Here is a 27,588-nt window from a genome sequence, read left to right as displayed (position 1 = left end):
TTATATTTGACTTGCCTGAACACACGGTTTTGTTGGCTTTATCTTAAGTTGTGCAAAGGATTTTCTCACCAGAATCAGAGAAAACAAGGAGTTAGGAGTTGGAAGGTTTCAGATCGATTCTTTAGTGCAAATCGACGTGAAATTATAGACAATGACTCAGTTTAACAAGGGCCCTGCATATGGTTTATCTGCTGAAGTGAGAAGTAAGGTAAGAGTGATTTTGCACGAGTTTGTGTATTTTAGCTGACTGATTCATCTATCGTTGACACTTACTGTTTCTCTGCAGGGAAAATGTTTTAAAATATCAGTGTGGGTGTGCTTTAAACACTAGTGTGTTAACTACCTAGGCAGGATTTCTGGGCACCATATGCGCTTTCAAAGTCATTTTAGTTGCCCAAAAGGCTGTCTAGAATTCAGAATTTAGAACCGAACGCGGTTATGATGCCCAAAACACACTGTCTTGATAGTGCTCGCAACTTTTTTTTTTTTTTCCCAAGTAACAGCCATTGTGTTTTCCTTTTCACCAGGTTCCTGAGTTTTTTTCTTTCTTTTCTAGATTAGAGAACTGAGAGATTTTGGTTTTGAATGGGTTTATGCATTCTTTGTCCAACTTCCCATTTTTTTTTTTTTATTTCTTATTTTTTTATTTAAACCACGAAGCATACTTTTGCACTAAGAACATATCAGGTCTGATCAATGAATGAAACCTAAAAAAAAAAAAAAAAAGCGACGTGTATTCGTTTTTCTTTTTATATTGTCGGCCATTTGCAAGATACAAAACTTGCCATTTTATCATTGCAAATATAATTAATTTTTTTTTTTTATTTTTTTATTTTTTTTGTAAATCTTGCCCTTGCAGTCTGTTTTGTCGGTGGTTCGTGAGTCTTTTGTTGAATTCTGGGTGGAGCTCCCGAGGTTTGAGGCGGCCGATATGTGTACAAAGAAACAACAAATCAATTAAAATAGAATTTTGAGCATAAATACATGAAAACGTGTATATAATAATAGTTTTAATCTTGAAAGTTTGGGGCGGAAATGTGTTTTGGAAACATCTGTCAAGCTTTGTGCACCATCTGGGATTTTAAACGTTTTCTTTCGTTTATTAAATTACTTTCATGACGATGGGCACATACTTTAAAAAAAATAATCATTTAAAACGGTAGTTTACAGTCCCTCATTGGACAAGTTGTGTAGTAAGATCACACATGCACTTTTATTTAACTGAAAATGTTCTCTCTGCAGCTGCTGGGGAGTTCATGTATAGTTTTATGAGCAGAACACCATTTTTCATTTTCTTCTTCCTGTGCTTCAGTGATGTGCATGTAACTGCACACTATCATTTTATACAGTTCACGATTTTTATCATAAAGACTATATATCTTAAAACTTGTAGAGTAGATGTAGACCCCAAACAAAGTTGATGACTGTAATTCAGTAGCCAGGGCACTAGTTCACTTGTAGCAGTTTGTTTAAAGCAATTTGTTTCTAAAAAAAAAAACCAAAAGGTTTAAGGTCATGCATAGTGTTAATAGAGCAAAGTTATAAGTCTTCAGTTCTCTGTTTACCGTCAGTTAGAATTTAGAGTTCGAGTTTGAACCTGCAATGTTTGTTCCAGAGGCTTTTAACCATTAAGCTACACTCTCCCCAATTGTCTAATTGCTTAAATTCAGTTTGGAGATCAAACTGAAAACCCCTCTAGTGTCAGTGTTTGGTCATTTTAGATCTGTTCAGAAAATTTCCCATCACACCACATGATTTATAGCATGTGTATGTGCGTGTGAGTGTGTATGTTTAGTCGGAATGAGTGGGAGGGTGAGAAATCAATGTAAACCACAGCAGTGAGGTGACATTTTCTTGATTCCTGTGTGATCTGCAGTAGTGTGAGAACATTTACCCCCAGCAGACTTTCATCAGCACTTAAATGGAACAATGCAAATATATCTGAGAAGACGTGGAACAAACATTACCTGGACAGACTCCAATAGGAAATGAGGCTATGTTCCGAAAAGAACGGCAGAAGAATTTGGACTTTTTTGAAAAAAATCTAATGGCGATTGCGATTTGAACTGCGATATGATTTATTGACTTAAAAATTAAAAAACAACGACAACAACAAAAAAAACTATTTAGTGTTTCCAAGAATATTTGGAATTATGTGCAATTAGTGAACCTAGAGCGCTGTTAATTTAACATGCTCTGCTTATTAACCTCACGTGTGCTTTGAGTATGTGTAACGCTACAGAGAGCATACAGTTAGCGCAGCAGGAAGCGCTTGCAGACTATTTATTTATCTAATTAAATAGCAGCATTTGCGGTTTAATAATTTCTCTACATCATATCGCGATTTCAATTCTTTTGATTAATCGTGCAGCCCTACTACTCTTATACTGTGCAAGTTTTCTGTATGCATAGGATCCCCAATGCATACTGCACTGGGCACTTGATCCCAGAATGCAATGTGCTTGACTTGACCTTTAATTTAACTCACTTTTTAAAAAGCAGTAGGCATCATTCAGTATAGGCCTATATTGTGTACTGTGCAGAAACTAGTAAGCTAGTGGTCCATCCAAAATATAGAGAGTGTTTACAGAGCGTCTACTATGGTTTTTCAAATATTACCTTTCATGTAGTGTGTTATATAGCTGTTTGTGAATATAAAAAAGTCTAAGTTTCAAAAATCAAAGTGCACGAAAAATTATAGAGTTATTGACTCCCAAAAGAAAGAATCGATTCTGAACACATGAAACGAGTCGTAAGTAATTCCAGACTTACTTCCTGTACTAACCTACGTAATTTGGTAACAAAAAAACCCGCCTCTGGTGTTCACAGGCTGCTCCCGAACAGCTTTGACCTGCCCTCAAACACTACACTAAGCGGTAGACCAATCACAACAGACTGGGACATCTGACCAATCAGAGCAGAGTAGGCTCTGAAAGGAGGAGTTTAGAATGAATCCTTTAGAATGGATCATTGAACGAGTCGTTTTTGACACTGGGGAAAAAAGGTAATGCTGCAATTTAAATTATGAGCAAATTAAAGTGTTTTTTGACCTTGGATGCGTGTAAATCTATTGTATGAGACCTTTAAAACAAAATTAGGCACGTTTAAAAACCATAATAGGTGCTCTTTAAATGCACAGTCTTACACCGATTATGCTCAAAAAGCTGACAATGTGTGTGCGGTCAGGGTAAGGTTATCAGGGTAAATCATAAATGGTTTAAGCAAAAACCAGTTGGCCCACATACATTTTTGCCCATTACCTCAATTTCCATTCCATGTAAATGCATTTAGCGGCTTATCCAATGTGCAAAAGGTTTTTGTGCATACTTGTTTACATTTCACCTCAAAAGCAGAGAATACTCTGATTTCAAATCTCATGTAAATGTGTTTTTTTTTTTCTTCTGAATTTGATCACTCTTCAGTTAATGTCTGTATCAACTTTTTAAATGCATTCTTTACAATCCAAACTAATATATTACACACTGATCAGCCACAACATTAAAACCACCTGCCTAATATTGTGTAGGTCCCCCTCGTGCTGCCAAAACAGCGCCAACCCGCATCTCAGAATAGTATTCTGAGATGATATTCTTCTCACCACAATTGTACAGAGCGGTTATCTGAGTTACTGTAGACTTTGTCAGTTTGAACCAGTCTGGCCATTCTCTGTTGACCTTTCTCATCAACAAGGCGTTTCCAGGGGGCCTGGGTAGCTCACCAAGTAAAGACACTGACTACTACACGTGCGTACGAGTTGTGCGTGGATGCCGCGGAGAATAGCGTGAAGCCTCCACGCGCTAGGTGTCCACGGTATAGCGCTCAACAAGCCACGTGTTAAGATGCGCGGATTGACTCTCTCAGATGCAGAGGCAACTGAGATTCATCCTCCACCATCCGAATTGAGGTGTCACTACGCCACCATGAAGACCTAGAGTGCATTGAGAATTGGGCATGCCAAATTGGGGAGAAAAGGGGAGAAAATCCCCCCCCCCAAAAAAAAGAAGCTGTTTCCATCCACAGAACTGCCGCAGAATCCCAGGAGATCAGCAGTTACAGAAATACTCAAACCAGCTCGTGTGGCACCAACAATCATCCATGCGATTATCTAATCAGCCAATCATGTGGCTGCAGTGCACAAAATCATGCAGATACGGGTCAGGAGCTTCAGTTAATGTTCACATCAACCATCGGAATGGGAAAAAAATTTGATCTCAGTGATTTGGACTGTGGCGTGATTGTTGGTGCCAGACGGGCTGGTTTGAGTATTTCTTTAACAGTTGATCTCCTGGGATTTTCACACACAACAGTCTCTAGAATTTACTCCAAATGGTGCCAAAAACAAAAAACATCCAGTGAGCGGCAGTTCTGTTGACAGAAATGCCTTGTTGATGAAAGAGGTCAACAGAGAATGGCAAGACTGGTTTGACAAAGTCAACAGTAACTCGGATAACCGCTCTGTACGATTGTGGTGAGAAGAATAGCATCTCAGAATGCTATTCTGAGATGCGGGTTGGCGCTGTTTTGGCGGCACGAGGAGGACCTACATAATATTAGGCAGGTGGTTTTAATGTTGTGGCTGTGTGTGTGTATATATATATATATATATATATATATATATATATATATATATATATTAGAGCTGCACGATTCATTGTTAAAAGACTGCAATCTCAATTCAGACACCCACGCGATCTGATTTCTAAATGATAAAGATTCTGCAATGTATATTAACGTTCCAGTAGCATGTGTAAGGCGGTCAAATTTAAATTTGAAATTCACTTAAAGACGCGTTTTTAAATGTTGATAAACTTTATATGGCATCTACAAAACAGAGCGCTCCTGCACGAGACACTGAATAAACTAAAATGTAACGGCCAAAGACGTTTGTCCAGCACAGTGCTTTACAAACTGCAGGGTGCAGCCACGATTAGCTGGGAGTGTGACATAATCTCTGTTCAGTTCAGTATTTTAATAGCCTCCGATGCTACAAAAATACCGGCATTACCAAGATCTGACTAAATTCAGTACCCGTGCACTGTTTGATCACAGCCGGCTGCTTTTAAATGCTCAGATGCGTGTGTCTGCCCATCCACTTTTGTCTTGTGATGAATGCAGCGCTCCTGGATGAGACTGTGTGTGGTTTTTAATAAAAATACCCCTCTTTATGTTTTATTAATGTAAACACAGCTGTTAATGAATTACCAGTGTAAACAGACGGGATTAAATCTGCGCTGTCTTGATGAGACATTAAAGCAAACACAGCCATTAATGTATAAGCAGACGGGACAAATTCTTCAAAATATTAGATTTGTGCAATGTCTAAATGTATATAAGCTGCATGCTGTCTGTTATAGGCATTAAGGCATTCTTACTGCATCAGATCAGTATTAATGTAGATCTAATAATCACACAGTAAAGAGTGTCAAATATTTAAGTATTTTTTAATGTTTTTATATTGTAATTTTATTAATGTTTAAATGCTACTGTTGCTAAAAAAAAAAAAAAAAAAAAGCACTGTTTACTCTGTTCTCCATTTAATTACTGGCTCTTGAATAATTCCTTTACAAGCTTGAAGCAAGTTTTACAAGAGAAACACTGAAGGCCTCATTGCTTTAAATTGCTAATATTTATTAAAAAAAATCTTTTGTAAAATAACAGTATTGCATATTTGCTTACAAGTGCAATACCAAGTTAACAGAACTGTTAATAAAGATTTTTTTCTGCTTGTTTTGCTTTTTACTTCGCATGTGAGAAACAGGTTAAATGGTTTTTTTAGTTATTATACAGTTGTTTTTTTTTTTTGTTTTTTTGCAATAATCACAAGGTGCTGTTTGGTTTATAATGTATTCGTTGCACCTCCTTGTGGACTTGGAACATTTTAAATGTATATATTTGATTAACAACTTTATTGCATTTTTGCATAGATTGAAGCAGAGAACATTTTGTCACAACCGCTATTAAATTGTTACTTTAATACCCTTATGTCCTGGTTTTGTAAATCACTTAAAGGAATAGTTCACCCAAAAATGAATTTTTTTTTTTTTTTTGATAATTTACTCACCCTCAGGCCATCCAAGATGTATCAGAGTTTCTTTCTTCATCAAAACAGAATTTAAGATTTATAGGATTTCATTTCAGGCCTCCTCCTCTAAACAATGCAAGTGAATGTCCTCCATTTTTTGACGGTCCAAAATGCATATTTAGGGTCCATCAAAATAATCCACACGACTCCAGTTGACAAAATGTTCTTCTGAACCCAAACGATTGATTATTTTGAGAAACAAAACAATACTTATATACTTTTTAACTACAAATGTTCGCTTCCCTACATCTGTGACGTGCGCGCATGAGAGGGATGACGTAAGCTCGTTGTTAAGGTCACGCGTCACGTGGAGGAGGAGTCAGAAAGCACGTCATTGTTTGCACGTGCACACAGATCAGCACGTCACTGGTTTGTTCTGAATCACAAACAGACCATGTTTATCTGTCTTTAAATCACAGCCTTTGGTGGATTAATAATCACAATTTGACATTTTGATGTTATTTTGTTTAATTGGCAGCCCTGAAGGATCATGAAATTAGTCTACTGATGCACTTTTTATGAAACTTAATGGCCAAATGAAAGCACATTAAAATCATCAAGATATTCACGATATTGGTCAATTTTACATTGTCAGCAAAATTATCTTGATTATATCGTTAATGTTCGATATATCGCCCAGCCCTAGTTCGAACTGACAAAGTCTATTCGAGGGGGACCTACACAATATTAGGCAGGTGGTTTTAATGTTGTGGCTGATATATATAAATGTTTAAATTCTCATATATATGAGAATTTAAACATTTACGTTCATATTGTACAGTATTTGTATACAGGTCTACCACCCTTACACAAACGATGTTCTTAAGTCCTTGTGCATCAGTTTTTCAATGTGGTCTAGTGGTCAAATTAACTAGTTGTTATACAAACACCTTGTAGTCTGTAAATATACCTTAGCTCCCATATTATTTGGACATTTTCAAAATAATAAATAATTGATCGGTTCTCACAGGACTGAATACAGATGTTCTCCCTGTATTCTCTGTCAATAGGAAGTTCTCTCTGCACTGTGGAAAGAGGGTCTCTGTCTGGAAGTCAGAAAATGAATCAATGGACTCCTACATGGTTTCCCCCCTTTTCCTTAAATTATCTGGTATCAGGCCCAGGAATGCTGTTGTGCAGAAAATGTCAAGCGTACAGCTTGATGTGAAGACGCAAGTACCAGTGTCCTAGTTGCGAGCAGTATATAACATCCTGAGATGATGAAAGAGTCTGAGCTGCGAAATGTTGGAGGGATTGTGGAGGAGACTCTGTTTTTCTCATCAGACTTAAGATGCTGTGTGTGGGATTTAAACCCTGTTTGGGTCTCCATTTATTGTTGGACTCCTATATCAGTTGGACGTGAAGGTGGATAGCTGGATTGAAATAACCCTTACTTTTTAGTTGAAGGCTCTCTGCAAGGCCAAATGTTTTGCTTAATGTTTCTTGAAGTCAACTACGTGAAGTCAGTATTGACCGTGTTTAGGATCTTAAAATCGGCATGAAACAGAAGTTGCGACCGACTCCCATATTTTGACGTATTTCCAAGTGAAACAGCTTATCGAACAAGGAAAAAATTTAAAATGGGGACTTAATTTTATCCATTGGTTGTTGATTGGATTGGGAAAAATGAGTGTTGCATACCAGAGTGGAGTCAGATCTGAATGTGAGTTTGTAGTCGACATGCATACTTGAACACACATCATGCTGCTCGAGCCAGAGCCGGTTACCGGGGAAATTGAGCAGTGATCTCAACACATTCATAATAGCACTTTGCAGTCTTTGTTTACGAAGAAGCTGTAGCCATTGAGAAACAAGTGAGTAAAAGATCAGAGTAGTTCAATGTTTTGAATCACAATACACTAAATATAAATGGGAAAAACACTTACTCGTGCTGTACATTCCAAGGTATCTGCATTTAGAAATATGAATAAACTCCATAGGCATCAGAGTTGCATTGTATTCAGTAGTTGTCACCTCAGCAATTCAAGTGTGAAATGTCTTGAACAGAACCGCAAATTCACCATTATTCATCCTTCAAAATGTAAATTCAAGCCAGCGAGAATGTAACCAAGGAAGTTTGGGGTAAGGAATGGGAGTTTTGGGGGAAAACAGCCAAAAATACACCTTTCCATCTCTACATTAGTTGCTTTGATGGCAGGATTGTTTACAAGACCTTTGGAGGGGCAGGGTTAAAACTGACTACCCCTTGCATACATCAGCAGAGAAGAGTTAGTCATTTCACCAGAAGTGCAATGTAACAGGTAAAGGTGTGCAAGGAGGCGGGAACCGTCTGAACAGTCAACATAAAAGTTTAATGGTAAAACTCAACTTAAAACAACATAAAACACACATGGACACACACACATGCACCGCGGCTGCGTGCGTCTCTCTCTCTAGAAATGGTGCCTCAAGCTCCCCTTTATCTCGCTCTCCCACTGATCAGCTGATTCAGCACAGGCCATGCACCATCACAGCCCGGCCACACCCTCCTCATCACAAGCAAGCTATAATATTTTGTTTAAAGATTATGAGGTGAATTTTTTTTGTTGTTGTTGATAAAATAGCAAATATGCATAGATGAATCCTTTACAATAAGACCAGTAACATGCATCAATAAAATAAATAGGGTCAATTTTGATTTCATGCTGACTTTAAAGGTGCACTCACTAATGTTTTAGGCTACCACTAAAGAATTAATGTATTTTTTTAAAGTGTGCTTAAAATCATGTACAGGTGCATCTCAATAAATTAGAATGTCGTGGAAAAGTTCATTTATTTCAGTAATACAACTCAACCCACCAATTCACTATCTCAACAAATTAGAATACATCATAAGACCAATAAAAAAAATTTTTTTAGTGAATTGTTGGCCTTCTGGAAAGTATGTTCATTTACTGTATATGTACCCAATACTTGGTAGGGGCTCCTTTTGCTTTAATTACTGCCTCAATTCGGCGTGGCATGGAGGTGATCAGTTTGTGGCACTGCTGAGGTGGTATGTAAGCCCAGGTTTCTTTGACAGTGGCCTTCAGCTCATCTGCATTTTTTGGTCTCTTGTTTCTCATTTTCCTCTTGACAATACCCCATAGATTCTCTATGGGGTTCAGGTCTGGTAAGTTTGCTGGCCAGTCAAGCACACCAACACCATGGTCATTTAACCAACTTTTGGTGCTTTTGGCAGTGTGGGCAGGTGCCAAATCCTGCTGGAAAATGAAATCAGCATCTTTAAAAAGCTGGTCAGCAGAAGGAAGCATGAAGTGCTCCAAAATGTCTTGGTAAACGGGTGCAGTGACTTTGGTTTTCAAAAAACACAATGGACCAACACCAGCAGATGACATTGCACCCCAAATCATCACAGACTGTGGAAACTTAACACTGGACTTCAAGCAACTTGGGCTATGAGCTTCTCCACCCTTCCTCCAGACTCTAGGACCTTGGTTTCCAAATGAAATACAAAACTTGCTCTCATCTGAAAAGAGGACTTTGGACCACTGGGCAACAGTCCAGTTCTTCTTCTCCTTAGCCCAGGTAAGACGCCTCTGATGTTGTCTGTGGTTCAGGAGTGGCTTAACAAGAGGAATACGACAACTGTAGCCAAATTCCTTGACACATCTGTGTGTGGTGGCTCTTCATGCCTTGACCCCAGCTTCAGTCCATTCCTTGTGAAGTTCACCCAAATTCTTGAATCGATTTTGCTTGACAATCCTCATAAGGCTGCGGTTCTCTCGGTTGGTTGTGCATCTTTTTCTTCCACACTTTTTCCTTCCACTCAACTTTCTGTTAACATGCTTGGATACAGCACTCTGTGAACAGCCAGCTTCTTTGGCAATGAATGTTTGTGGCTTACCCTCCTTGTGAAGGGTGTCAATGATTGTCTTCTGGACAACTGTCAGATCAGCAGTCTTCCCCATGATTGTGTAGCCTAGTGAACCAAACTGAGAGACCATATTGAAGGCTCAGGAAACCTTTGCAGGTGTTTTGAGTTGATTAGCTGATTGGCATGTCACCATATTCTAATTTGTTGAGAGAGTGAATTGGTGGGTTTTTGTTAAATGTGAGCCAAAATCATCACAATTAAAAGAAACAAAGACTTAAACTACTTCAGTCTGTGTGCATTGAATTTATTTAATACACGAGTTTCACAATTTGAGTTGAATTACTGAAATAAATGAACTTTTCCACGACATTCTAATTTATTGAGATGCACCTGTAAACACTCCAGTCATTTCAGCAACCTAATAAAAGCTGTTCTATTTTACATTGACGCTGCCTCTTGGGGGCCTCCATATTGAGATCTCATGACAAGCCGAATATGACTTGTTTTATCTATAACACCCCCTATTTTTGGACACTTTGCTCACAAAATAAAGCAAGCATGGCTGACTGCATGTAGCAGTACTTCTACAATGCAATTGTTAACCAAAATTGTTGCATAATGCTGCATCCACACCATTTTGTAGTGTCTAGGGATGGGCACGAGTACTCTGAAGTGACAACAACAAAAATGATCAATAACAATCATGTCTGACAGGACTTTTCACTAAATACGAAATTCAATGACAACTATACATAAATGTGTCGAAGAGGTGCATTATTTTTAATTGTAAAAATTGATTGTCATGATTTTCGGCAGTACCTTGCAGTCTGAATCGTCATGGCAACAAGCTCCAACACAACACACAGTGGCTTTCTGTCCGGGGCAGAGATTGCGCTCAACACTCTGAAGCAGCACACACACACACACACCCCCACCCACACCAGGCAAGTTCTTCCTTTCAAACAGCTAGACAAAGCGCAGCTGAATGGAACAGAACGCAGGGTATTAAAAACTATTTTCATCTTAACAAGCCATATTTAAAACGTGATGGTTATGGCATCTCCAGTCAAGCCTACCACGGTTTTGTAAAATACACTGTTCAGCCAGCAATGACGAAAACGGTGGTGAGCGCTTGTAAAGATAATTACGATAACCTTAAGGAATAGAAGAGAGATGCAATTACAGAGCGTTCTTTCATTGAGTTGGCCCATGAGTCTTCACAATGACAAAATATTGATGCATTATATTTTGGTTATGCCATTTTGCTAAAAATAGGTGTAAATGGGGTCCAAAAATTTAAGATTTGCCCAACCACATTCAGAGGTGGTCGAAAACACTGCTTGAAACTTATGCTGACTTCATGTGCTATCGGAATTATCCTTCTTTCCACTTCTGAAGTGGTAATTACGAGTATGTCATGTTCAAGTGCTTTGTTGTCGGGAAGAGCAGGAAACATGGACAACGCCAGGTTCATTCATACATATTTCTTGAGGAACTTTTAATAATACATAATTAATACATATTAATGTGTTAGCTTGCTGATGATAACCGAATTTTGGTCAAATACAAGCTATTTTCAGTGTGAAAATGTACAACATGCATCAAATGGTTGCTGATATATATAAATGAATATGACCGAAACGGCAAGCGCTAACAATTAGCTGTGTTTAGAAAAATAAAACCTGGCCTTCACTACAGAAATCGTACTGTCCTCCGCCATGTTAAAAGTTTACATCTCATCTCAACTTGGAAACTCTGGTATCAAAATTATCTCTTGAGTTTCACAGGTGTAATTACGACTTGAGGGTTTGTTTATGTGCAACTTCCGAGTGGGAAACACGTATGTACGATAATTCCGATAGCACGCGAAGGCAGCAAGAGTTTCTTTCTTCATCAGTTAATCATAATAATTAATCGTGTGGGTTCAGAAGAACTTTATTTGTCGACAGGAGTCGTGTGGATTATTTTGATGCACCCTAAATATGCATTTTGACCCGTCACAAAATGGAGTACATTCACTTGCATTGTTTAGAGGAGGAGGCCTGAAATGAAATCAGAAAAGTCTTAAATTCTGTTTTGATGAAGAAAGAAACATCTTGGATGGCCTGAGGGTGAGTAAATTATCAGCAAATTTTCATTTTTGGGTGAACTATTCCTTTAATGTTTGTGCTTGGACTAAATTCAAGTCTAATTAAGAGAATCAATGCACCATTTTATTTTGTTAGCATTTTCCGTTTCTTTTACTTTTTTCACTTCATCATCATGCAGTAATACACTGACGTAGTAACTGTATGTTCTCATGAAATCAGAGACCCTCCCCTCAAAATCCCAAAACAAGTGGTCAAAAGAGACTATTACGACCAGGTGTAACACCTGTCCACTTGTGATTGGGTCACCCAAAGCACATCCTAATACCTGGGGTAAATGGGGCAAGAATGTTATAATTTGCTCTGAAACAATTTTCTTTTTGTCTGACTTAACCATTTTATTTTTCAGTTATATAGAGACCAGTCCAATAATTTCCCTATTTAGAAGTCTTGTCATACATTCTCCCCCCCCCCCCCAATTGAATATTCTGTTTCACTAAGAAATATCAAAAAATAGGATACACTACGAAATAAATTATATTGTGAACTGTTTCATATTTTGAAGTCATTTATCTCTGTGTAGTGAAGACTGTGATGTCTGAAGGGGCCTGGCGAAAGAAACATATGTTTACGGTTATTTTTCACCTTTGTCCCACTCTAATAAGGGAGTTTTCAACAGACTCAGTTATGTCTTATTTGTTTAGGTTCTGGCATTGAAGGATATACAAATTGTTAACCATGAAAAACACCCAAGGCATTTAGTCATAAGTGATATGTTTCTCTTTTGTTCTGCTTAAGGTCACTATACAATTGTCACTTTAAAAAATAAGGGTTTTGGTCTACATTTAAATTCCACTTGCCATTCGTCTCTTGTTCACTCACCTCATCCAGGAAACCTGAAAGAGTGATGAGCTGTACTCAAAGTGTTACATGGAAAGCTTTGTTTGCTCTGCTGTTTGCTTTTGTCACAGAGCCATTTTCTGTTGTTCTAATGCTGACATACAGCTGGAGCAGAAGAGATCATAACATTATATTTGTCCGCTTATAATGCAGAATTTAAGGGCTAGACAAAGTTTGTTTAATTGAAAGGTCTGAAAAGTCGGGTCTTTTTTGTATAAATATTAAGGGCTTTAAAATAAATTGTTATATAATGGAAATTCCCCCATTGCTATAAATATTCTAAGAGGGGACAGTAGAATTGTCAATAAAACAATACATGCTCAAACCTGCCACATCTTAGGAAGGCTCAGACATTCAGATATGCCATTTTGTTGAAGACAGGAGCCAACCCTCACATTTTTTGTGGTTGTACATGGGGCATGTTTTACAAATCCTTTTCAAACATTACAATTGATATCAAGATCAGACCTGTTAAAGGAAATTAAAAAGCCTTGGTGTGACAATGAAAGGACAAACTATCCCTTTTTATTCAAACAAGAATTGACATGATTTATTGAAAAGTTGTGCATTATTTTAAGATCATACATATTAAAGAGCCTCTGTGACACTGAGCATGTTTACATGCATAGCAATAAACTGATCACAACCAAAAATCAGATTATTTAAAACAATCCAGCAAAGAAATCTGCGTTTACATGAGATTTTAAATCATCATAATCTCCTCTGCTTTTGACGCAAACAGGCACTTGTGTACATTGGATAAAACCGTAAGAACGCTGGTGAAATTGGAGAAAATCCGTGTGCAGATTGGTTTATGCTCAAATTATTTATGACCATGTCCCAATAAAGGAAAGCCATTTAAGGTGTTTAAATGACCACACAAAATGTTGGCTTATTAAACATAATCGGTGTAAGATAATGCATGTAAACTCACTCAGTGAAAAAGGACTTCCTTGTTTTCAAACATGAATTTACTTTTTTTATTATTATTCTGTCTATGCATATGTGTAGTTGACTTGTCCTACACTCACATGCTATACTCCTATTATAACTTTTTTTTTTTTTATGACCTCATATTAATCAAGAGACTTCATGGAATATTTTTACTTGTTAAAATTAATTTGCCACACAGCAGGACCAATAAAAAGAAACTACTGAAGACAAAAAGTTGATTTTAAAAATAGTGATCAACTTAAAATGGTTACTAGTGAGAGCACATCAAATATACTGTTTCTCGTATTTATTCATATACATTTTAAAGTTTATATGAAAAATTATCAAGCTTTTGCAGGCACAATAAGTAAAAAAAATATTTTTTTGTTTTCTAAATAGCAGTAATGGTGTTACTTATGCCTAGTGGACACTACACGACTGAAGCTCGTTTTGAGTCTGCGACGAGAAGTCTTGGATCTCGCGAAAGGTCTTGTTGTGTGTGCTCTACTGCGACAGGCCGAGACCGGTCCCAGATGCTTTGACTGTTTTCAAAACTACCTGATATCTAGACATATTGTTATTGTCTGCGCACTGTCCCGACGAGTGAGAGATGACAATACGCCTCAGCCAATGAAATATAGAGAGCGCAAGCGGAGGGCAAGGTATTAGGAAGCAGAAGACAAAAAATAATTTTAATATAATCAAATTAAACTTCACCCACATCTCCCTATACCCTCTGTCTTAATTATTAGAATCTGTGAATCCCAGGGCGTGCTGAGTGACTCCAGCCAGGTCTCCTAAGCAACCAAACTGGCCCGGTTGCTAGGGAAGATGGAGTCACATGGTGTAACCTCCTCGTGATCGCTATAATGTGGTTCGTTCTCGGTGGGGCGTGTGGTGAGTTGAGCGCGGTTGCCGCGGAGGATGGCGTGAAGCCATGTTTTTATAATTTTTTTTCCTTTGCAAATGGTGCAAATAAAGCATGAAAACAGGCGAGAGCTGTTTTTTCATGTGTTTTTTACATGTATCAAGTATAAACTAGGGATGCACCGATACCACTTTTTCTCTTCCGATTCCGATATCGGAAATCTCAGTATCGGATGATACCGATCCGATACCAGTGTGGTTTTTTTGCATAATCAGTTTAGAATATCTTTACATTATTTTGTGGAACTAATTGGGTGTACTCTTTAATATGTAAAGAAACACAAACCTCTAACAATAGCAGCAAAATTAACAGTAATTCCAGTATAAGTCATCAGTAGAAAAGAATCTTTTTTTTTTTGCAAAATGTTTTCAACTTGTATCTGGACTTTAAAGGATTCAGATCTCTTTTTTTTTTTTTTTTTTTTGTTCAACTTAGTTGTAAGATATCAGCTCACTTTTTCATTCACACAGTTATTTTTTGGAACCCATTCAACTTAAATATTATTATCATTTGTAAACAAATGGTAATAATAATATATTATAATAGTAATATATCTCAGTCGTGCACCTTTTGTCACGGATCCACCAGTCTCTCTCTCTCTCTTCCTCACTGTCGCCAGCGCTCGCTCTCCCCTGAGTTCTGATTACACGCACCTGCATATCATTAGTGGCTAATCAAGAACCGCATATATACCCCGCTTTCACACACACTCTTTGTCTGTTCTCATCGATAGTGGCTGTGACTCGTTTGGAAGGCTGCGTCCTCTGGAGGTCGCGTTTGTCGGCCGCATACGTCATCGAGGCTGTCTCATTTAATTTTTAATATTTCTTTTTTTTTGTCTTTTTTCTTATTTATCTATTGTCAATGCCTTATGTATTTGCCCTTACATTTATACAATTGTTAACCTTTTTTGCATTCCCAATAAAAAAAAAAAAATAAATAAATAAATGAAACGAGACAGCCTCGATGACGTATGCGGCCGATAAATGCGACCTCCGGAGGACGCATCCTTCCAAACGAGACACAGCCAGTATCTCTGAGACTCCACACCTTTCTACTATGTCAAACATACCTGTGTCTTCATTATTGCCTGCAAGTATCATAAGACGGTTGTGAGTTATCTGTTCATCGTGTCTATACCCTGTCTGGATATTACTCACCTGCTGTTTGCCACTCTGCTCAGCTGGATTTACTCACAATGTTTACATCACTGTTTCAATCATCTGTTCAATAAACCCTGCTACTGAGTTCATATCTCTGCATGAGTCATATGAATAACTTTTAATGGTGTTTTTATGGTTCTTTTATGTCATTTTTGGAGCTGGACAGTAACGAACATGACAAACACACAGTATCGGATTTGGATCGGGCTCATCGGACCAATACCTGATTCGTTTAAAAACGTCAGTATTGGATCGGTGCATCCCTAGTATAAACTGCATGAGTTTGTGAAAGAATTTTGTTATCTTAATTTTAAGATCCATTTGAAAGGAGACGATGCTTAGAGCAGCTGTAACAGAAATTTTTTTTTTTATTATTATTTTTTGCCGGTTCCGTGCGGATTTCAAGGGAAAAAGCGTACCATCTGAAATGTTTAAAATGCAACTGCATGAACATACAATAGGGACACAGATATGAGCGGTATGCACACGAGAAGCTTAGTTACAGGTCTGCCCTAAAATAACTCTGAATTCCACTCTAAACGTAATCTTTGGGAATATTAAGGAAAATCTTAATACCAGGTGTACACATGGTCTCAGTCAGGGACGAATGGTCCTGTAGTTGATACACTACAGTCCTGAAGTGTTCACACAGCACGATGAATAACCAGACTGAGTCGCAGGATGTAGACTGCAATTCGTGTAGTGTACACTTGGCTTTATGGGGCAACGCTTCATGCAATTTCCTGTCCATCTTACTGCTCTTGGCACCAGGCCCGCTCAAACAAGAATGAGATGAAGAGGCACGGTTCTTTACAACAAATCTTAACATGACAGCACCTCTACTGTAAAGATCAAACCCGTTTGTACAGAAATTTCTGAATTTTATAAATTAGCTACATAGATTAAACCCATGCAGAAACATAAAGGGAAAGTGTCATGCATGTGTTCTCAGTAAAAATTTATTTAGGTTCACAGTGGAACAGGAAAAGTCTCTGATACCTGAATTTGTATTTTTGTTTCTTATTAAAAGTGGAAAAAGAGATGACACGTAACATTGGCTACAATGTTTACCAGCAAAAACATAATTTCATAATTTGGAAGGAAAGGAAAAACTGTTGGAACTAACCGTTTATATGGCAGAACTTGGATTACGGCAAGTGGGTGATTCTCATGAAACCTGTCAAGAAAATGAACTGGTTATAACCTCAGATCAATAAAAATGAAGCCTACATTTATGACCATTGAGATTTTTTGCATTGTGACATTATTTTCAGGAAACTTGGGCGCATTTTACCACTAAATTTTCATTTCCGCAACCCGCCCGAACATTTTACTTTTACTATTTCCATTGTCTTCAGTGATGATTTAGATTTTCATACCGTTACTAGGGCCGCACAATTAATTTAAAAAAATAATCAAGATTACAATTACAGCTGATCGTGAAGTGTCAGTTACAGAATTTCCTTTAGGTATACTCTGGCCATGTCTAAATTTTATATCTACAACATAATTTTTTGCAACAATGAGCATTGTAACCAATCAGAGACATGTGCATCATTGCACATGAATGTAATGATGAATCAGTGTGTTTAGGTCAGTCTTAACACTGACAGAATCTGACTTTTTTTTTTTTGTGTGTTTGGAAAATCTAAAAAACAAACAAAAAAAACAACAACAATTGGAATGGATTTTAAACATGGCAAAATGTGTTAAACTGAGTTGAAGGTACTACATTACAGTCTTAATGGTATTTTCTAGGCACTCAAAGCACTTTATATAGTATAGGGGGAATCTCCTCAACCACCACCAGTGTGCAGCCTCCACCTGGATAATGCGACGGCAGCCATAGTATGCCAGTATGCTCACCACACACCATTATGGTACAGTCTAACAGTATTATCAAATTAGTGAAAAAATGTAATAAAACATACAAGGGGCAAGGAATGTGTGGAAATTTGTGAATGATGCGTGTTCCAATGCTGCGGAAATCATGGCTATGGCTAATTATGGTCTGATCATGCAAGTTTTGTTTCACATGAACACAATTCTCAGCTTGTTTTGGATGTGTAGCCATAATAAAGAATATGGCATGTAGTTTCCCTAAACAAAATATGTATTTTTTTTTTTTTTTTAATTATGTAAATTCTATTAATAAAAATAATCGCGATTTACAATATCAAGGGAAATAATTTACAAATGTCATAATTGTGAAAATGAAAGGAATAATCAGTACTATGATGTATAAATACTTTACATTTTAATTATAATTTGTTTACATTGCGGTAATGGGAATAAAATAGTGACCATCGTTTTTGATGTTGCAGTAATGAGAATTGGAGGATAAGTTACTTGTAATTTTCTTAAAATTGTCACAATGTAAAAAAATCTTAATGTGTGTGTGGTAAATCTTAAAATGATCTTCATTTTCTATATGCAAAATATAATTGTTTTTTTTTTTTTTTAATTTTGGGAAAAAATAGTATAGGACCAGGACATTTCTTTGACGGGTTTTGTGAGAATCACACTTATGACATTGTTGGGCCTCATGTGCTCAGATTGGAGACAAAGGCAGGCCTACACACAGTCATAAACCTGACTGAGGCCTGTAGGAACACTCAAAGCCAGTCTGCACCAAAATCAAACAAGCCTTGCTCACTTTACTCCTAGGTGTGAAATTCTGAAGGATCGAACTCTCAATTCCTATTGGATGAAATGCACAACAGAACGCATCCCTCAACCACGATGTCTTCGAGAGTATAAATCCCTCCTAAGCCTGGCTTCCAGCGACAGTATTCGCCGCATCTAGTTGCAGCCCTGCTGCTCCCAGGTGTAGCCTCGCTGCCCAAGGAAGTAACGTACGTACCTCAACTTTGGCCATACAATCTCCATCTCGCTGGACGAGCCGAGATACTCCGCATTTCACCGAGCACGTTAACGGATCTGAAGGAGACCGCCGAGCAATTCACATCTCACCCTTTTGCCTGCAGAAGTGAAGAAAGAAGATTTCTCTTCTTCGACTGAGTTGACTTCGCTGATATCTCTGCTAACCCACAGAGAATCAGCCGCCATACTGCCCGCCGACAGAGCAAGGAAACGGCCTCCCATCATCACCCGAGCTTCGAGGAACCGAGTAGGAATCAAACGACAGACAAACGCACATTCTACCCGCGTACACACGTGACTCAAGTAAGGTTTACATCTGGGCAGAGATGGATTATTATAGTGTGTTATTCTTGTGTATCAAGGTTATTGCTTGTACAGTTTACGGATCACCGAGTCCACTCATTGGTGCTAATAATACTCAAGGTATTACTGTAACTTACTGTTAACACATTAGATTTGCTGTGTTGTCGTCCAACCACGTTGGGCACACTGAGTTTATTCGTTAAAGAACCAACGACCACGGCAGATGGATTACGAGCCGTTCACCGCATCCTGAGTGATAAAACTAACGGTTGCCGTCTCTCCCACGATCGTTAAACCTGGCTTCAGTGCCGTCACTCTGTTCTCTCTCTCTCTCTTGTACTAACCGCACACACACACACAACCCCTCACAAACCCGCACACACATTTGGCAAACAGATAACTTGGCAATAGAGCCCAGCTTTGTTCCTAAGTTATCGTACCAGTGCAGACACGTGCTAAACGGGCAGACGCCATTAACCAGTCTCTCCGCCCACATTCGCGGCCACATTCTCTTGCCGGAAACCTCGCATGACGCACTCTCCTCGAGAGCCACACCCGCCATTTTGTGCACTCTTTTTCTCCTTACACACACACACACCTCTACCCTGCTCTCATGTATTATAGGCTTATCTGTTACTATATCTAATCATATCACTGTTTAATTTGTAGTTGCAAGTCGGAAGTTTATTGACTGCATTGTATTGATTATTAATTGATATTAATGCATCAATAAACTTTGTTATACTTTAAAGAGAAGTGTTTTGGCATTGTTCTGCATGCACCTGTGCCAAGGGCTGGCAGTGTATGTCAGTGCTCTGATTCAAGACTTCATTGTTCTCCGGATGTCGACTTTCCTAAGAGAACAATCTAATATTGAGACCGTTATACTGTCTGGTTATTAGTCCCTGATTCCAGGGTGGTGCCCCGGCAATATTAATTCTTATTAATATTCTATTGATTTTGATAATTGATAGTTAGCTTTGATTGTTGATTTGAAGGATTAATAAGCTAATGTTGATTCTAATCAATGTTCTATTGATTTTAATAATGAAAAACTATCTTTTGATAATTATTAATTATTGCTAATAACCAAACCTGTCCCTGAACGAAGCCCCAACAACATTGTGAAAGGAAGAAAGCATTCACAATCTCTGTTTTGGTCCCTGTAGATCGCTCAGAAGTATGACCTGCAGAAGGAAGAGGAGTTAAGATACTGGATCGAGGATGTAACTGGCATGCCAATCGGCGAAAACTTCCAAATGGGTTTGAAGGATGGTGTCATACTTTGCGAGTGAGTTATGCTGTAAAGCTAATGTTTTGTTTAAGATGGATTTGATGAACTACCTGTGCATGGTTTCTCTTCTTCCTAACACAATACTGCTACATAAATATTCTTTTTTGTACCACAGCATTGTAAGGACTGGGTGTTTGTTTGGCTCTAAATAATGGCTTGCAGGCCACATGTGACTGTGTTCTTTATTGTTGTTTACAGCTGCCTGAATTAAGGGATCTTTATTTAATCCAGGCTTGAGTCCCAAAATGTCAGGGCATGTTGGACTGAAAACAGTCCTGCCATGCCCAAACCATTATGTTGCTCCAATTATAACCACCTAGTCTTGCTTCCACACCTTCTTTTGTTTGCAAGTTACCCTTAAGAAAACTTCCAGAGTGTTCCATTTTAACGGAAGAAGGAACTTTCTGTGAAATTTTTTTCCTATGCATACAATGCAAAATCAGTCTGTTGAATTTATCTCTTCCAGAATATGTAATATTTGTCTTTGTCTTGTAGGCTAATAAATAAACTCCAGCCAGGCTCTGTTAAGAAAATCAACAACTCCAAACTTAATTGGCACAAGGTGAGGAAGAAATGTTGAATTGTTTTAAGTTTTCAAAAAGTTTTTTTCTATTTGAAGTCTTTAAGTAGAAATACACTACATGGTTCCCATGGATCCTTAAGTTTTACATTTGTCTTAAATTCAGTTTTCCAAAATTTTAAGTCATAAATGTCTTAAATATCTTAAATGATACAACAAAAGTCTTAATTTTTATTTAAAGAGGTCTTAAATTTAGGGACGGAAAGACAGGAATCTTAATATGACCTAATGTGATTATCAAACTTCAAAAGAATATGATTTAATTAAATAATTGTGAAAACGCAGCACTGTAATATTTTCTCCAAGCACGCGGGGGCTTGTGAGTGTTTCCAGCTGTTGCAGAGCAGTTCACAATCATATTGGAAATTTATGACAAACTATCACTAAAGATCAACTGTTGATGATGATGATATAGTGTTGACGAAATATGACAATGTTTACTTTTAATTGTTTATATTGTAATACGTTGTAGATTATTGTAGGAGAGCACATTTTATATCCCTTGTTTGAATGAGCAGCTGGAAGCAGTGAAGTGCAAACATTTCAAAATAAGAGTCCCCGATGTATTTCAAAGTTAATGTACTTTTAAAGTTAAAAGTTCCACTCTATGAAAGTCTCTCCGCCCCCCTCCCCCCCCCATTTGGACACTTGTAGCCTCTGTCTGGCCCTCCCCATCACAGGAAGGAAAGACTAAGAACATTTAATATAGGCTACCAATTAAAAAAACTATTGGCAGACTAACTGGCTTTCTTTCAACACATTATCGAATCAGCACAATCCAATATCGGTCGACCTGTAAATTGTATTTATTTTTATATGTGGAAAACGTCTTGAGTATTTAAAACTTGCATATATCCTACCCTGTTTTACTGATAAACAATGTTAAGGCCATGTTGAATGTGTGCCCCTGCCTGTTTAAGTAAGAGTCTGTGATACATGATTTATTTTGAGATTGTGTTGGTTTGTTTTGGTATGGGGATACGGTATTAATTTTATTTGTTCAGATCTTGAAAAGGGTCTTAAGTCTGCAGCAACCCTGCACAAGCCTCTCTTTCTGATATTTTTCATTAAAGCTTGAGAACTTGGGCAACTTCATCAAAGCCATTCTTGTGTATGGCCTGAAGCCTAATGACATCTTTGAGGCTAATGATCTGTTTGAGAATGGCAACATGACTCAAGTCCAGACCACACTCCTCGCCCTGGCCAGCATGGTAAGTATAGAGCATAAATCTTGGATGGAGATGCTAAAAGGTTTTATGTGGTCAGAAAAAAGTGTCAATTTGTTTCTTTGAGATACACCTGGAGAAATAATTTCTTTGTTCTTGTTTTAACATGTTATGTTACTGGTATAAGCCATTTTTTTTTTTTTCATGAATTCTTTCAATCAAAGGCAAAAACCAAAGGTATGGATACAAAGGTGGACATTGGTGTGAAGTATGCAGACAAGCAAACCCGTAACTTTGATAATGAGAAAATGAAGGCTGGTCAGTGTGTGATTGGACTGCAGGTGAGGTGCTTTGCCATGTGACTTCAGTTAGTTTGTATCAGTTGAGGCTTTGAGGGACCTTTTTATTAATTTCATTATTTCACCTTTTCTTCCTTTTCAATGTGTTGTTGGTTTACAATAGGTTCAGTGTAGATCTGTCTAAGATCCACAAACCTGCTTATCATGCATTACATACTTATGTTTATCCTTTGTTTCATAATTGGTAGATGGGTACAAATAAGTGTGCTAGTCAGGCTGGGATGACCTCTTATGGCACCAGGAGACACTTGTATGACCCAAAGACTCAAACAGACAAACCATTTGACCAAACCACAATCAGCTTGCAGATGGGTACTAATAAAGGAGCAAGCCAGGTGAGTGTGCACTTGTATGAATACTGAATACTATTTTTGTTTGTTTGTTTTTTTCAGTGAGAAACTCTCTCAGAAAAGCTACATCTTTTAATTTGATCTATTTTAAGCATTGTCGCTACAGACATGTATATTCAGACAGATATATTTGGCCGCTGCATGACGTCTCACTCTTGTTTTCTGTGAGCTTTGCAGTAGTCCAACTTTTAAAATGCGTCTTAAGACCCCTTTCTGTTCCATTTCCTTGTGCTCCATCTAGCTGTTTTTAAACGTCTTATGTAAATACCCCGTAAGAAAAGCGTCTGATCAGGGGCAGGTGAACCCAAAAGCAGCCTAATTATACAGGGCATCCTTAGTCGACTAGTCATTCAGGCAATCCACTGACTTGTCGTTTTCAAAAATGTGTAATTTTGGACATCCCTACTGTAGAGTTTGTTACAAATTGGCACCACAGCTCCAAATACGCTAGTATATTTCTTATTTTAAAGGAACAGTTCACCCAAAAATTACAATTCTGTCATAATTTATTTTATATGCAGAACACAAAAAGAGATGTTTTAACAAATATCGCAGACTGTATTTTAAATTCAATGGCAGTGGATAATGCCTCACTTTAAAGCTTAAAGAGATAGTTCACCCAAAAATGTAAATTCTCTCATAATTTCCTCACCCTCATGCCATCCCAGATGTGTATGACTTTCTTTCTTCTGCAGAACACAAACAAAGATTTTAGAAGGATATATCAGCTCTGTAGGTCCATACAATGCAAGTGAATAGTGACCAGAACTCCAAAAGCTCCAAAAAGCAGATAATAAAAGTAATCCATCAGATTCCAGTGGTTTAATCAATGTTTTCTGAAGCGATCCAGTTGGTTTTGGGTGAGAACAGACCAAAATGTAACCGCTTTATCGTTGTATATCTTGCCATTGCAGTCTCTTGGCGTGATCATGGCGTGAAGCTCGATTACACTTCCTAGTTCTTCAAACATGCGCAGTACTAGATGGCGCTATAGGAAGTGTAATAGGGCTTGAAATCATGATCGAAAAAGGAGTTTCCTTTTGGTCTGTTCTCACCCAAAACCAACTGGATCGCTTCAGATGACATTGATTAAACCACTGGAGTCTGATGGATTACTTTTATACAGACATTATCTGCTTTTTGGAGCTTTTGGAGTTCTGGTCACTATTCACTTGCATTGTATGGACCTACAGAGCTGATATATCCTTCTAAAATCTTTGTGTTCTGCAGAAGAAAGAAAGTCATACACATCTTAGATTGCATGATGGTGAGTAAATGAGGAGAGAATTTTCATTTTTGGGTGAACTATCCCTTTGGGAAAGTATCATTAAAGTAGTCCCATGTGTCTTATGCGTCAAATTCCAAGTATTCTGAAGGCATTCAATTTACTTAAATTGAAGTTGTTTTCAGCAAAAAGCTTGAAATCCATTGTGTGTTCATCAACGCTATAAGAGAATCGTTCAGAATGGCTTGTTCACCTTAACACCCTATTTCTTCACTCAGGCTGGCATGGCGGCCCCCGGCACCAGGAGGGATATTTTTGACCAGAAAGTGGCTATCCAGCCTCTGGACAACTCTACAATCTCACTGCAGATGGGCACCAACAAGGTGGCCTCTCAAAAGGGCATGAGCGTGTACGGGCTTGGCAGGCAAGTGTATGACCCCAAATACTGCGCCTCCCCCACTGAACCAATCATCCACAGCAATGGCAGCCAGGGCACCGGCACCAACGGCTCGGAGATCAGCGAAAGCGACTACCAGGCGGAATACCAAGGTGATTATCATGATGAATACCAGGCAGACTACCACGATCAGTACAGAGCCCAGTATGACCACGGCATTGACTATTAAACTGCTGGGTCAAGCGTACAGCAGAGATAAATATTTTTGGATCCTTGCATCAACAGAGTGAGGCATTGTTTTTTTTCCCTCGCTGGCCTTTTTTTTAAAAAAAAAAAGTATTTTTTAAGACAAAACAAAATGATGTTAAAAGAAGAGTCTTTCCTGTATCATAATTCCTCTATTGATTATACAGTATTTTATTTGACAACAGACTGTAGAGTTTTTTTTTGTTTTTTTTTGTTTTTTTAAACGATTGTTTTTAAAAGTTGAGATGGGTAAGAGGAGCAGTATTATTATTCATCAAGTCAATCATGGCACCTTAAAGTAATGGTTCACCCAAAAATGTTTGTTTTGTCATCATTTACTCACCTCATGATGTTCCAAAGCTGTATGACTTTGTTTTCTGTGGAACACAAAGATGATGAATGTTAGCCTCGGTCACCATTCACTTTTATTGTTTTGGGAAAAGATGCAATGAAAGAGAATGGTGACTGAGGCTAACATTCTGCCTAAAATATCTAATTTTGTGTTTAGTTGATAAAATCGAAAGACATACAGTACTGGAACAATATGAGGGTGAGTACATGTTGAAAGCAATATCATTTTTGGGTGATCTCTTTAACCACAATCTGCTTACATACTTTTTCAGTGACTCGCTAAATTTAAACTGGTTTTGTACGTAGCATCTAAATCAAGTGTAAAGGATGTGTTTCAGCATGGGAAATGCTTTTAGCATTTCATGTATGCAGAATTAAGTTCCAACACTAACTACAGTGTGTTGTAGGAAGCAAGAAGACATCCAAAAAGATTGTGTGCTTTTGAAGCATTGTGGCTTTTTGAAAAGTATTTATATATATATATATATGTAATTCTTCTTTTTACTTCCTGCCTATAAATCATGACCAAGCAATGTATTCCTAAATTGTGCCATAGGTGCTTTGTAAATGTTTAGACCACCTATTTCCTATCACCTTGTTCCCTGCTCCCTCTTTTCCCATCATCTTGTATTTATTGCCAATAATACTCAAGAGACCCCAGTCCTGTTGAATGGCTCTTTTTTTATTTTTATTTTTTATTTTTTTTATGAATAACTTTTTTAATTTTCCAATCAAGTCTGTTGTTATTCTGGTTGAGTGAAGAAGCGGTTCAGATTTTAAAGGGTTAGTACACCCAAAAATATAATTCTGTATTCATTTACTCACCCTCATGTCATTCCAAACCCATATGACTTATTTTTAGGTGGAACACAAAAGGATATATTCTAAAGAATTCTGTGAACACTGGTTTTCTTACAGTAGCAGTTGATGTTGACTCATTTTAAAGCTTAAAAAGCACCCCAAAGTGTCAATGTAGTCCATGCGGCTAGTGCGTCATATTCCGTTTTCTGAAGGCATAGGATATTTTCAGGTGAAAAACAAAACTGAAATGTAAAAACCGAATGAAATTTCAAACTGATCATTCTTTAAAATTCCTGTGTTCCTACAGAAGAAAGTTTAATGTGTTTGGAAAGACATGAGGGTGAGTAAATTCTGAAAAAAATCTTTTTTTTTTTTCTTTTTTTAATGAAGTATTCCATTTAAAGCATCAGTAGGTTGTATCTTAGTAATTACTTGATCTTAGGATTTCCACTGATCAGAGAATGATCTCTGAGATAGTTTCTGATTAAAGCACCACCAGTGTAATCTTTATATCCTGGCTGAACCATCCCGGAAATGATGGGCCCTTGCGTTTGGACAAAGGGGCATGAGTGAGTCTGAATGCTGCCTTTGTAAGTATGGAGGGTGAAACCAAAAACTACAGAGTGAAAACATCCCAGTCTTGCTGATCTCAGAGCTGAAAGACAAGGACTAGCCAGTCTAAAGGTTTGGTGAGAAAAGCGTTATGTCTCTGAGTGAAACCTCCACCTCTTCCCGCAAACACACTGACGGGGAATAATCCCTGCTTTGTGTGCCTGTGGAATTTGGCTCTGATAATGCAGCACTCAATTAGACAGTCTTAGAGAACAGTGCAGGTCTCCCCTAGCAACGTTCCCTTTGTATCAAGTGTGACTCCATAAACAGCTTGAACTCTTATTCCTGTTTTGGGAAGAGCTTCATTAATTTTTTCCAAGTGCTTGACGTAGAGATTTTCCATAAAGACGTACTGAAAAGGTGCAATTGCAGTGCAAGGTAGCACTGTATTGATATTTCTCAATTGATTTTTATCTTGTTCTCCACAATTTTATGCAATTAATTTAGCTTGAGAAGCCACAGATATAATTCAGACTTTTTAAAAAAAGACAATTTAAGCCTTTATGTTATTTTGGCTTTTATAAACTGTTTTTCAAGAAATGTAAGATAACATTTTGAAAATCAAACCCATTGACTGTTTGAATGTTTGCCATGCTAAATTTATCCAAGAGTGATACCATGATTTTTGTGTGTAATAAAATTGAAGTTGTGTACTGTGCACTTCATTTACAAAGAATTAAAGCCTAAAATTACTTAAATGTTAACACATCTTTTGTTTCCTAGCAAGCAATTATATTTCCACCTGCAAATGCATCTCTCTCTCTCTCTCTCTCTGTCTATATATATATATATATATATCTCATTGGTGGTACAGTTCTTTTACAGTAGATATACAGGAAACCCATTTTTAGAAAAAGAAAAAACAGGTGATACTTGACAGGTTCATTTCCTGAGGGAAAAAAAACAAAAAAACAAAAAAAAAAAAGTGAGTTGTGGCAAAACTCGTCACCACAATATCCCACCAAAAGCCTCACAACACTTCCCTCTGTTGAAAAAGTCCACCCCCATGTCTGTAAGATGTTCTGATGCACAGAAATTGGTGTTGAAGTATGGTTGCTAGGGTTCTCTGGATGGTTGCTAGGCAGTTACCAGGGTGATACTACAAAGTCTA

At 37.7% G+C, this 27,588-nt stretch overlaps 1 protein-coding gene across 1 annotated transcript; it reads left to right on the top strand.

The window, feature by feature from the left end:
- On the top strand, nucleotides 1-27,181 carry LOC127442409 (calponin-3-like). Its single transcript, XM_051700424.1, has 7 exons — nucleotides 1-208; nucleotides 20,266-20,387; nucleotides 20,886-20,952; nucleotides 22,044-22,181; nucleotides 22,361-22,477; nucleotides 22,684-22,830; nucleotides 24,349-27,181. The coding sequence occupies exons 1-7, from the start codon at nucleotides 152-154 to the stop codon at nucleotides 24,694-24,696; spliced, it is 996 nt and encodes a 331-aa protein (XP_051556384.1). The 5' UTR covers nucleotides 1-151; the 3' UTR covers nucleotides 24,697-27,181.
- The last annotated feature ends 407 nt before the right edge of the window (nucleotides 27,182-27,588 follow it).

Source organism: Myxocyprinus asiaticus, chromosome 6 (assembly GCF_019703515.2).
Source record: "Myxocyprinus asiaticus isolate MX2 ecotype Aquarium Trade chromosome 6, UBuf_Myxa_2, whole genome shotgun sequence".
NCBI lineage: Eukaryota > Metazoa > Chordata > Actinopteri > Cypriniformes > Catostomidae > Myxocyprinus > Myxocyprinus asiaticus.
Note: the sequence above shows the minus strand (reverse complement) of the source record. Positions and strands in the feature narration are given on the sequence as shown.

Coding starts and splice junctions, on each gene's coding strand:
- LOC127442409 (XM_051700424.1), top strand. CDS start 152: ATGACTCAGTTTAACAAGGGCCCTGCATATGGTTTATCTGCTGAAGTG. Junction 20,388..20,885: donor GATGGTGTCATACTTTGCGA/GTGAGTTATGCT, acceptor TTTGTCTTGTAG/GCTAATAAATAAACTCCAGC. Junction 22,478..22,683: donor AGTGTGTGATTGGACTGCAG/GTGAGGTGCTTT, acceptor CATAATTGGTAG/ATGGGTACAAATAAGTGTGC.